The sequence below is a fragment of the Aedes albopictus genome, chromosome 2, assembly GCF_035046485.1.
Source record: "Aedes albopictus strain Foshan chromosome 2, AalbF5, whole genome shotgun sequence".
In the NCBI taxonomy this organism is placed as follows: Eukaryota; Metazoa; Arthropoda; class Insecta; order Diptera; family Culicidae; genus Aedes; species Aedes albopictus.
Window position 1 is genome coordinate 27,736,508 of NC_085137.1, and position 12,580 is coordinate 27,749,087.

General features: G+C 42.1%; 2 protein-coding genes across 2 annotated transcripts; one reads left to right on the forward strand and one right to left on the reverse strand.

Annotated features, from left to right (window-relative positions):
- Positions 1-1,725: 1,725 nt before the first annotated feature.
- LOC109402583 (uncharacterized) lies at positions 1,726-6,941 on the reverse strand. The gene is made up of 2 exons (XM_019675277.3): positions 6,454-6,941; positions 1,726-2,746 (listed from the first exon to the last, which is right to left on the reverse strand). Exons 1-2 carry the CDS (start codon positions 6,799-6,801, stop codon positions 1,814-1,816), a joined length of 1,281 nt encoding a protein of 426 aa, XP_019530822.2. The 5' UTR covers positions 6,802-6,941; the 3' UTR covers positions 1,726-1,813.
- A 17-nt stretch (positions 6,942-6,958) lies between these two features.
- Positions 6,959-9,967, forward strand: LOC109402578 (pre-mRNA-processing factor 40 homolog A). The gene is made up of 3 exons (XM_019675264.3): positions 6,959-9,147; positions 9,217-9,468; positions 9,537-9,967. Exons 1-3 carry the CDS (start codon positions 7,117-7,119, stop codon positions 9,756-9,758), a joined length of 2,505 nt encoding a protein of 834 aa, XP_019530809.2. The 5' UTR covers positions 6,959-7,116; the 3' UTR covers positions 9,759-9,967.
- The last annotated feature ends 2,613 nt before the right edge of the window (positions 9,968-12,580 follow it).

The window sequence follows — 12,580 nt, forward strand, 5'->3', positions numbered from 1 at the left end:
CAACACTGTTTCGAAAAAATAATATTTTTCCTGGATTCCTCCAACAATTTTCTTCAAAAAAGCCGAAGGTCACAAATGTGTATATGTTATAGTTTCAAAGCTATAAATTAAGAAAAGGAAGGAAAAACTTGGATTTTTCTTGTATTGGCAAAGACGAGGGGTGCTGCCACGGGCCGAGGGGTGATCCGATCGGCACCAAAATTTGGATTTTTTCTTCCTCCATTTGAACAAATATTCCAACAAAATTTGGTCAAAACCCGTGATGGTCGATAACACGTTTCCACTTTTTCTCTGTCACTTCATATGGAATGACCCATATTGAACCATATAATTTAAAATATCTCGGAGCGTTTGGTACGGTATGTCCACGCATCCTTCCTCCCCTGTAGATTCGAGAAGTCATTCGATGTTAAACGAAAGTTTATTATAGTCGAAGAATTTCAAAGAATCATCTTTGCGGTAAACGCTACGCAGTAGGCCTGGCCGCTTTGACGCTTGTGTCATATTTTTGATATGCTGCAAGCATCAATACTGACAAGAAAAATAATTGGGCGTAATCTAACCCGATTATTTTCCAGGATGCTTTCTTGTACTGGCTGCGTATGCGTTAGATTAGATTAGATTAGATTAGAAATCAGTGAATAAAAAAGTATTAGAAGATTTTTTTGAGTGTTTGTTTGTAAATCTTTTCCATCCGTGATCAAACTTTTTTTTACAATTTTATCGTTCCTGTACATGTTTCTTAAAAAATATTTTCTGCCGTTTCAAAGATTTATTTATGAAGCATGTGAAGAAACCCAAACTCTGCAATTTGCGGCTTAAGCCTGGCTTAGCGCTGCTAAGCCACCTCAGAGCACCGCTTAAAATAAGCCACACTTAACGTAAACCGTAGCTTTATTAAACCGGGTTCAGTGGTTAAGCCGAGGTGAAGAAATTGAAAAAAAGTTAAGCCCGGCTTAAAATTTTGCTAAGCCTGGTTTAAAATTTAAGCCCGGGTGAAGAAATCGGCCCTAAGTGATAAAGCCCTTTTATCTGAATGTTCATTAGAATATGAGTGCCTCTTGGGCTATCGATTAGAATCAGACGCGCCAACTTGGTCAAATTATTGGGGGGGCAAAGCCTGTTTTTTCCGATTTTTTGTATGAGAAAATTAAAAATTCGTCAAATATTGGGGGGGGGGCAAACCTATGCTTGCCCCCCCCTAAGTTGGCGCCTATGATTAGAATGCTGTGCAATATAGATTAGTGATTAGTTCATACTCGAGCCTTCAACTGTATAGACGGTGTTCTTTTATTATCCGAAACCTTAAACATTTCAATTTGTATGCGTGCCCCCCTTTTCAGACATGAGAGAGATCTCACACCCTACTAAGAACTTTCCCCGGCCCCATAAACCCCATAAAGTTTCCGAGTCAGACAGACAGAAATTCATTTTTATATAGATACTATTATAGATTGCAAACCACAGGTCAGACTCCATTCTCTGAAAATTAAAACATTGAAATGCTAACGGTGAGCGAGCAGATCGACGAGAGTGCATCAGAACTGTTCAGTGGTTCTCAACAAAAATGGCAAACGCTTGCTGTTGAATAGTTTGCAATGCGAAGGGCGATGCAAAGTCTGAATCAGTAACTCTGAACAGAATAATATTGCTTGTTCTTGGGTAAAGTATAAAATTTAAGAAAATTATATTTTTGGCTTTCGAATGAAAATAATAAAATCTACATGCCATATGTGAATTTATTTGCATTTTCTTCACTAGCGTAACAAATAGACAAACAGATACGTACCAGAGATACCAGATGGCTCCATCTTTAAGACACAGTCTCGTCATTTTCCGTCGCAATTGCTACATCCATCGGTTCCAGATCGATAGGTTCTGTTTTCACTTCTGTAGTCTTAACCAGTGATGAATCGATTGTTTGGTCGGCCGGAGACCGAGTAGCACTATTCGGTTCATCACTAGTCTTAACTTTCAATTTTCGTCGTCTTCTCGCCGGTCCTCTTTGGGCCACCGTGCTCCCCAGTACTTCTCCGATACTGTAGGCCTCCTGGGGTTCTGTTATGCCCACCATGTGCTCCCTCAATGTGCTGGTTCTGGTGTGGTTCATAGTGTTCTGATGGCGTACGAAGTTGAATTTTATATAATTCTTATAGCCACAGTCCTCGCACGTATACAGGGTTCTGGGTTTTCTTCTACGTCGAGTCGACGGATTCGGTGCGGGCGGTTCAATGTACTGTAGTATTTGTTTCACTACATGCAACGGTCGCTTGGAAATTGTTTTACTAAACTCGGTGTGATTTTTAGTTCGTTGATGTCGTTTAAAGTTGAACCACGCCTGTGACATGTACCCGCAATCTTTACAGGTATATATAGAAGCTGTAGAAGATTTGTGGCGCCCTTTTCGCGATTTGACGACTCTTTTATTTGAATGTTCTACTGGTAATAAAGAATCCACCAGAAAGGCCGGCAGGGTAGCTTCCACGAACGGGGCTTCTAATTGCAGTACTTCTTCCTTAATAGCGACGTCCGGAAGGATGGATTCTTCCGGAGCTAAAACTTGAGGATCGATACTGTTTTCCAGTGGGTCTTCCGGGTTGTGATAGTGGCTAGTTAAGCTACTTTCGATCATTTGACGAAACTCGCTCTCCGATTGGTAAGTCAATTTACGGAAAAGAAATGCCGAAGTGAGGGATGTGAAACACAAATCACATATCTGCTGCGGAAGACTATCTCCGATTGATACCTGAAGGAACAGTGAGATATCCATATGTATGTAGAAATTAGAGGATTCAGAAATTGATTTCAATAATAATATGTAGTAAGTGATACTAGGTAGTAGTAAAGGGTAGAAGCAAAAACCACATCTTGAAAATTTTATAGAATACAGGGGAAATTACCTATTCTCGGCTGTTTTGTTCTCTTCGTCTTGGGGGGTTTTTTGAACCCTATTGAACTCAGAGTTGGCTTCAAATCCTTCCCAACTAAGCTGAATGATATGGCGAAGTTTCAGGCAATTTGGTTGACAAAAACCCCCCATGACAAAGAGAACAAACCTGCCGATAATACCCAATGTCATCCTAGGTAGCTTATAAAATTTCCTTTCAAAAAACATTTTTTTTTGGAATTTTTCCGGACTTAGGGGAACGGGGGGTAAGACGCCCACGTTAAGGAAGAGTCCAATTTTGACCACGAAACACTTCATTATACACACTTTTTTGACACAAGTATGAAGCATCAACATGTTTCCTTCCAAGTGGAAGAAATCATGAACCAGTTTTATGTTTTACTACTCAAAAATTGAAATTTGAAAAAAAAGTTTGATTTTCAGCATTTTAGTTTTAATGCGGGGTAAAACGCGCCACTAGCTACAGCTATCGCCAGGATGCCAAATTGTGCACACATACTTGCGAGCATGGTTTATTGTCGAGTTTTGATGTTCGTGAACGGTATACAGTAGGCCTGTCCAGCTTTTCAAAAATGTTCTCTGATTCTCAAGTCCACCCCCATATTTTGATTGGCATCCTAGAAGAAGTAACTGGTCAAAATTTCAGCCAAATCCATTGAAATTAAAAGGTGCATCAAATCAATTTTGTGTTTTTCGACTATTTTTGAACTTCAAAAAATCATAACTACACTAAAACTTGTCAAAACTTAATTCTTTAGGCAGAAATTGAAAGCTATACTTGTTTACTACATTTTCTCCAAACAACGTGTGCCAATAAAATTGAAGGAAACATATGTAATTATCACATTTGTAATCAGAAAAACCTTAAAAAGTTGATTTTTTGACAGATTTCGTTCTAGAACACCCTAATATACGTAATAAGTTGGATTTTTCAAAACGGCATCATATTCTCCAATGTTTTTTGGTTATTTGCTTCTTTGATTTTAATGCTGTAGAAGTTGAGCAAAAAAATATTAAAATTCGGGAACTACAACTACAACTACAAAATGTGGCCTAAAAACTAGCTTTTCGGGGGCAATCACGCTTTGGCGCGAAATTGTACTGAACGTAGTAGCTTTGCTTCCTTGTACAGGGGATACTCAAAATAACTGGGACAGGCAAAATTTTCACTTTTCAAAAAATGTTCAACTCGCTGTAACTTTTCGAAAAGGGCATCAAATATTCCCAAATTTTTACTGAAAGCTCATCAACTAGTTGTGTATCAGTGGTCAAAATTTGGGAAGGATCTTTCTACACAAAGTTATAAAGGTTCTAGAAAAAGGTATAATTATCCGATAGCCAATTTTGAGCTGCTATATCTCCAGATTCAATAAACCGAATGCAATGAAATTTTGATCATTTATGACTTAAATAATGAACTTTGAAAAACAGTTGACTTAATTTGAAATGATTAATAAGAAAAAAAAAAAGTTATGGCGATTTCATTTATTCCATGGTTTTTCAGTAAATTTATCTATTTTTCATATGCATCCCATTACTTTTTCAATTTAATGAAGGCTATTTGGTTGCTTTTCTTTGAAACATAAATACATTCAATTCAATTTGAGGGAATTTGAATGAACGATAATTACTATCTCGAATTTTGAAACGATGATGAAGTTTTGGAAAATTTGGTGTTATATTAGAAAAATAATCTAATCGAAATAATTTTCTTTCGTGTACAGAATTTTAAAATTTTCATGTAAACAAATCAAATTACATTTGGTAAAAAGCAATATTTTGCATGAGTCGTTGAAATGGATGTTAATTGACCAATTTACCTTTTGATTGCTCGAAAAAAATATTTCCATGCTTAATGGCTGACAGTCAAGAAAGCCCAAAATCGCATATTTTGCCCTATAAATAGAGGTATAGCTCAAAATTGTGACGTGCTGGAGCAAATCTGAGCTCGGATTCGGATTCAGCGGCCCAAAATCTGTCAGAGACACATAAGTTTGCTCTTGAGACAAAAAAATGTTGTGCTGTGTAATTGATTTTTGAATAGGTTCCCAGGCACCAAAATTCATGAAAATTTGGATTTCGGCTCAGTTTGCATGCAGATTCAGAATATGGGATTACCGCTAAAAAGCCAATACTGGCTGTGTTGTGCAAGCACTAAGAATAGAATAGAATATAGAGGCTTGCATCAAAAACATAACCTCATCGAATTCCCATACGATTTGTAAACATTGCCCTCAAATTTTTTTTGAGGGCAAGGACGGCTTTATGGACCGACGCCGAAGGAAAGAAAGAGAAGGAGACAGTGATGACGTCAGCGTGCAAGCGCTCATTTAGATATATATGTGAACGCTACCTATGAAAAAAAAAAATCAATCATTCTAAGAATCTTCGTACCAATTTGTACAATAATAATAAAAATCCACTAATCATAAACTCTCGCGTTTAGTATCTAGGCGTATCTACAATTGATTGATGCACCAAGCGGTAAGAAGAAGAATTTTGACATCCAAGCGGTGTGCCGTTTACATCCATCGACCAATCAGCGACGAGGATCTAATCGACGGCACACCGCTTGGATGTCAAAACTTCTTCTTCTTTTCGCTTGGTGCATCAATCAATGATCGATTTCTCTTCATCAATTCTAGATTGAGTTTAAATAAGGGCGAAAGTAACATGAGAGAGTTCTCCTCATCGACTCTCTCTTCTGCAAATTAAAGTGACAAGATTATTTTTTCTTTGGATTATTCCGGGAAATACGACCAATGATCTTTCAGTGTTTTTTTTGTGAAGGACGATTAGGACCAGCACCTAAAACAACAAAAATGGTTTTCCGGCCAAGGGAACGTTCAAAAATTACGTCCAACATTTGGGGGAGGGGGGGGGGTCTAGAAAAGTGTGACAGTACGTGTATTGGGTATAGGGAAATTGCGTGACAGAGGGGGGAGGGGGGGTCTAGAAATCCCGAAAAACGATGGACGTAATTTTTGAATCTTCCCCAAGTAATAATTCGACACTGATTTTTCATTTGGGCCTAACTAACATTTTCGAGTTTTCTTCATCGATCCTCTCTTTGTGTTATCACAGAATGTGTATTGAGTTTTCCAAAGATTTTATGGTTGAAATGCGAAGAAGACGACTACATGTTGCTATAGAAACGAAAAGAATAATGATTTTGTTTGTTTTGATCAAGTTATGAGCGAAAGAGAGAGTCGACGAAGAGAAATCGATCAAGTCAGTTAGGCCCTTATGAAAAATCATTGTCGAATTATTACCCAAAGAGAAAATCGATGAAGAGAAATCGATCATTGATTATTAAATAAATACAGTTACTGTAAAATAAGCAGCCAAGTGCATAATAAGAGGCCCGTATCCCCTATTGATATGTTTACTTCTACCCAAATGAAGTACTAGAACACCCCAATGATTTTGCTTCGAGCATCAAGTAAATATTTTATAAAATGGTATTTCTTTGAAATTTTCTAGATTTCTCTGTGTCGGTATCTAGTAATAATAATAATATTAAACATTTTTCACATTTCACTCACCTCCTGTTGGGTACAATAAACGATCATATCGTCTATGCGGACGCTACTGATCTGGGAGACAGCCGAGAGTTCGAACTTTAGGAACTCTCCCGACCGTGAGCAAATTCGACAGAAATCTTCCATCCTGGTAGATCCGATGTCCATTTTTCTGTTACCTATGGGTACGGTCCACACTTCTAGCTTCGTCTTGATGCCTACAAGTTGTTGAAGTACAATATTTTCCACTAATTTAATCACTAATTTTTTTTGCAAAGCACTTCTACCACTGTTCACGTGAAAATAAAACTTACGCGTTTGCAAACAAAACATTCGTGCGAGATCTGTCATTTTCGGATGCTCGCATAACATTTGAAATAAACCAAAATGTGAAAAGTGCCCAATGAAAGTGCGGTGTAATCCGATGAAATCTAGTACCTCGCCAAGGGGAAAGATACCGGGTACCTAAAATCGAGTCACTCTCGTGACAGCAAACCGACGCGAGTGAAAAGCAAAACGTCACAAACGTCAAACCGCCGCGCATCCACACACTGCTTGCTTGCTTGCTTGTGTCGCGCTTGGTGGAAAAGTAGTGAAAAAATCGGTCCGACGCGTTTTAGGGAGATTTTTCCTTCTATTTTTCGGCGGAAAATTGCAGCCAAAAGTGGCATTAGTTAGTCGGTCGTAATGTCGGTTCCGCCGGTTGCCGGAATGCAGCACTTTCCGCCGGCGATGGTACCGTTCAGTGTTCCACCGCCCGGGTTCGGTGCCCCTGATGGGGCTGCAGCGGTGGCGGCGGCTCTACCCGCGATGATTCCGCTGGTTGCCGCCGGAGGGATGATCAGTGAGTGGACCGAGCACAAGGCTCCGGACGGTCGAGTGTACTACTACAACAGTGTGACCAAGCAGAGTTTGTGGGAAAAACCGGACGAACTGAAATCTCCGGCGGAAAAGCTGTTGTCCCAGTGCCCCTGGAAGGAACATCGATCGGATCAGGGTAAGGTCTACTACCACAATATCAACACGAAGGAATCGCAATGGGTGGCGCCGCCGGAGTACTTGGAGCTGAAGGAGAAAGTGGATGCGGAAAAGGCGGCCGCCGATGCGGCGAAGGCAGCTGCTTTGAAGACGGTGGCGGCGGTATCAGGAGGAATACCGATGATGATTCCACCGGTGGTAATGCCGGCAGTGATGTCTCCAGCGCTGGCGGCCAGCGAATCGGTTACTTCACTGGCATCGCTTACGGGAGTTACTCCCGGATCGGCGGAGAATTCCTCATCGGCGCTGGACCAGGCAATGGCGGCGACGTTAGCCGCGATAGAAGTTCCAGAAGATCCCGAGCCAAAGAAGGAGGAAGCGGAGGAGGAGAAGCCACCGGTTGAAGAGGAACCAGTTATTGAGTTTAAAGACAAGAAGGAGGCCATTGAGGCGTTCAAGGAGTTCCTCAAAGAGAAGAACATCCCCTCCAGTGCGAACTGGGAACAATGCGTGAAGATTGTTCAGAAAGATCCCAAGTTCAACGTGTTCAAGAAGCTGCAGGAGAAAAAGCAAGCATTTAACGCCTATAAAACGCAGAAGCAAAAGGACGAAAAGGAGGAACAGCGTCTGAAGGTGAAAAAGTCCAAGGAGGAATTGGAAAAGTTCCTCATGTCCTCGGACAAAATGAACTCTACTCTGAAATACTACCGCTGCGATGAGCTGTTTGCCAATCTGGACGTGTGGAAAACAGTTCCGGAGCAGGATCGCCGGGACATCTACGAGGATTGCATATTCAACCTGTCGAAACGAGAGAAGGAAGAAGCAAGAGTTCTCAAGAAGCGAAATATGCGTGTTTTGGGCGAGCTCCTGGAAGCGATGACTTCGGTCACCTATCAAACAACTTGGTCCGAAGCGCAGGTGATGCTCCTGGAGAATTCGTCTTTTAAAAATGACGTCAACTTGCTCGGCATGGACAAGGAAGACGCCCTCATAGTATTCGAAGAACACATTCGCACCTTAGAGCGCGAAGAAGACGAAGAGAAGGAACGGGAGAAAAAGCGTCTCAAGCGACAGCAGCGCAAGAACCGGGATCAATTCCTCGCCCTCCTAGACACCTTGCATGAGGAAGGTAAATTGACTTCCATGTCCCTTTGGGTGGAACTCTATCCGATCATCTCCGCGGATTTGCGATTTTCCGCCATGCTCGGCCAGATCGGTTCCACCCCGCTCGATTTGTTCAAATTCTACGTGGAGAATCTGAAAGCTCGCTTCCACGACGAAAAGAAGATCATCAAGGAGATCCTCAAGGAAAAGGAGTTCTTCGTGCAATCCATTACGACGTTCGAAGATTTTGCCACCGTCGTGTGCGAGGACAAGCGCTCGGCCACCCTGGATGCCGGCAACGTCAAGCTCACGTACAACTCCCTGCTGGAAAAGGCCGAAGCGGCCGAGAAGGAACGCCTCAAAGAGGAAACCCGTCGCATCCGGAAGATGGAGAACGAACTCAAAGGCATTTGGATCGAGGCTGGTCTCTCCGCGGTGGACAGTTGGGAAACGGCTCAGAAGTTGGTGCTCGATCTGGAGGTGTACGATGCCTATGAGAAGGAAGACAAGGTGGAACGACTGTGGGAGGAATTCATCAAGGAGGCGGAAGACTCCTGCAGCCATCACCATTCGCGGTCGAAGAAGTCCAAGAAAAACCGGAAGCACAAGAAGAAGTCCCGATCGTCTTCAAAATCGGTAAGTTTATAGGCACGTCAAAATCGAATTTTAGTCTGGTCATTCTACAATATCATGTTTCCCCTCCAGGAATCGGACGCTTCGGAGCCGGAATATGAGAAACCCTCGAAGAAAAAGCGCAAGTCCAGATCCCGATCACGCACCAAGACGTCGGAATCGGAAAGCGACCAACAAAGTGAGCGCGAGCGGAAGCGCAAGAAGAAGAAAAAGCACCGCAAGCATTCGCCTTCGCCGTCCTACGACGAGGGTGCCCTTGTGGAAGCCAAGAACGGTCGCGGAACTCCTTCACGTTCTCCTTCGCCGGAGGTCGAACGGAAGAAGGTAAGCCGGTTTAGCTAGTTGTCCCAGTGTCAGTGTCCCATATTCTAGTTCTTCCTCCCTTCCCGCAGAAAAAGAAAGACAAAAAGAAGAAGGAAAAACGCCGGTCCCGCTCGGTAAGCAGTAACCGCCATCGGACGCCGGAGAATGGTGGTGGCGGCGGCGGCGGCCGTAACGGTGGTGCATCCGCTTCGCCCAAGATTTCCGACGACGCAGCCCTGTCCGAATCGGAGCTGGAATCGCAACGGGCAGCCCTTTTGGCCCAGCTGAACGAACAGATGATAGACGAGTGATCCTTGTGGGACCCGGTCGGTGCGTTCCGGACCGGACTGGGCAGAGGTGGACGATGAACGATTCTTCAATTGTATCAGAACAGCTTTGATGGATGAATAATTATGGAGCGAGCTGCTGCTGAAGCAACGCAAGTAGCAAGTAAGTGTATCTCTATGATCCTAGCCAATAGAAAGGGATTACGATTATAAGGATATTATTGAAGGTAAGAGCAGAAATGCGTTTGGACTTTGGCTGAAACAATCCGAACGTTCGTTATTTGTATTGATAATTGTGTAGAATATAACAAAATCCAGAAAATCAAAGCTGTAAATTTCATATAGTTTTGGTCTTCTATTTGGCATATAAAATAAGCGTCGGCAATCGAGCAGTTATGGGTTGAACTGAAGTCCAGTGACTATACTTTGTTTGATTCATTGTCATGAATTACTTCACGCATTTCTCTAACGGATAAAATATTAATACTAGGCGACTTCAATTTTAGTTCAGTTGCATGGTGCTACAGCTCTTCGGGTTATTTCTACCCCAACCTTAGTCGATCCTTGCAGAATCCTCTTCAGAAACAGCTCTGGGATGACTTTAGCACAGCTGAACTTAAGCTTTGTATTGCTCCTTAGTGCGTTTCATTGTTGAATATGCAGCTGTCGTTTTGGACCCTTATTACAGGTGTAGCGTTCTTCAAATCGAAAGAATCCAACGTAAATTCGTTCGATTTGCGCTCCGCAACATACCATGGAATGACCCATTGAATCTTCCTAGATACGAAGATCGCTGCCTGTTAATAGGTCTCCCACTATTGGAAACTAGGCTTGTTTTATTGCAGATGTCTTACAGTTTCGTATAGATTGTCCCTTTGTATTAATTTTTTTTGAATATTGATATCCGTCGTCGTTGTCTGCGTTCATACCAGTTTCTTCGTCTACCTGCTTCACGTACCAATTACGCTTATAATAAGCCTATCGATAGTATATCTCGTATGTTCAACCGAAGTTTCCATGTTTTCGATTTTACTCTGTCTCGTTCAACAACTAAAAGGCTCTTTAGTGATGTTTTTCGTGCTAGTTTGTTTGTTAGGCTGTTTGAATAGTTTAAGTAATTTATAATGTTAATGTTAAGTTAGGTCATTTTTTGTTCATCATTTGGATTGTATTTTTTCTATTGATGAGAAAAGATGAGGAGGTTTTGCGTCCATTTGAGAATGACGCATGATTGCTCTACTCTTCAGCCCGTTTTTCCTGCTCCTAAATAAAGTCTAAACCTAAAGTAAAGTCTAAATGTCCTACCAGCCAGCCGTAAAAAAATGTAACGGAAAATCAGCAACATAATAATACGAACCGAGACCAAAAGCAACGACCCCAGCGAACAAAAAGGACTTGCGATTGGAAACTCGGTACGTGCAACTGCCGATATCTCAACTTCATTAGGAGCACCAGCATACTCACCGATCTACTAAAGGATCGCGGGTTCTGCATCGTAACGCTGTAGGAGGTGTGTTGGACAGGATTCATGGTGCGAACGTTTAGAGGTAATCATACCATACCGCTACACAGAAAAAAAATATGTAATTAAAATTCAGCGAGAAATCATGCACATTAAGGGAATGCTAGAGTTAGTACACTTTTACATGAGAAATAATGTAAAATTACATTACCATCGTGTAAATTTCCGCCAACCATCGTGTAAACCATCATGGACTCCAACGGGTTACGCGACTATTAGCGGAAATTTACACGATCGTAACGTAATTTTACATGATAGATCATGTAAATATGCAATAACTCTAGCATTCCCTTTATGTGCATGATTTCTCGCTGAATTTTACATGAATATTTTTTTTTCTGTGTACCAGAGCAGCGGCATCACACGCGAGCTGGGAACAGCTTTCATCATGATGGGCAATATGCAGAGGCGCGTGATCGGTTGGTGGCCGATCGGCGAAAGAATGTGCAGGTTGAGGATCAAAGACCGATTCTTCAACTTCAGCATAATAAACGTGCACAGCCCACACTCCGGAAGCACTGATGATGACAAGGACGCATTTTACGCACAGCTCGAACGCGAGTACGACCGCTGCACAAGCCACGACGTCAAGATCATCATAAGAGATTTAAACGCTGAGGTAGGCCAGGAGGAGGAATTCAGACCGACGATTGGAAAGTTAAGCGCCCACCAGCATACGAACGAAAACGGCCTACGACTCATCGATTTCGCCGCTTCCAAAAACATGGCGGCCATACGTAGCAGCTTTTTGCCTTTCTCGTACACCAAAGTGTACTGTTCATATGTATATGTTCACTCTAAAAACGAATTTGCGATAGAAGGCTCGGAGGGTCAAGCCACATAAACCAATCAACTCAGTTCGACGAATTGGGATGATATCTGTATGTGTATGTATGTATGTGTGTGCGCAAAATATGTTCACTCACTTTTAAGGCAGTTTCTATTGGACGATTTTTTCGGATTATAGCTCGAATCGAACCGGAATTTTACCGCATTGTTTGCTATTGAAAATGGTACGGATCGGTCAAGGCGTTCCGGAGTAATGGCCATTTCAGTGATCGGGACCAGCACCGGTAGAACTGGCCATATATAAAACTGAATCAAGCCCCATCAAACTGCGGCAATTTTTGTGGCCTTTAGCATGGTTGACAAATTAAGTGCGGAAATCAAAACTGAAGACCAGAAATTTCACGATGTCGGCCCAAACATTAAGATGGCAGCATAATATTCAAGATGGCGGCTGTTTTATAGAATTTTAGCTCTAAAACCAGGCAATATGGGGTATATTTGGCATGGCGAAGATGTCTGGAGTTGGCGACCAGAG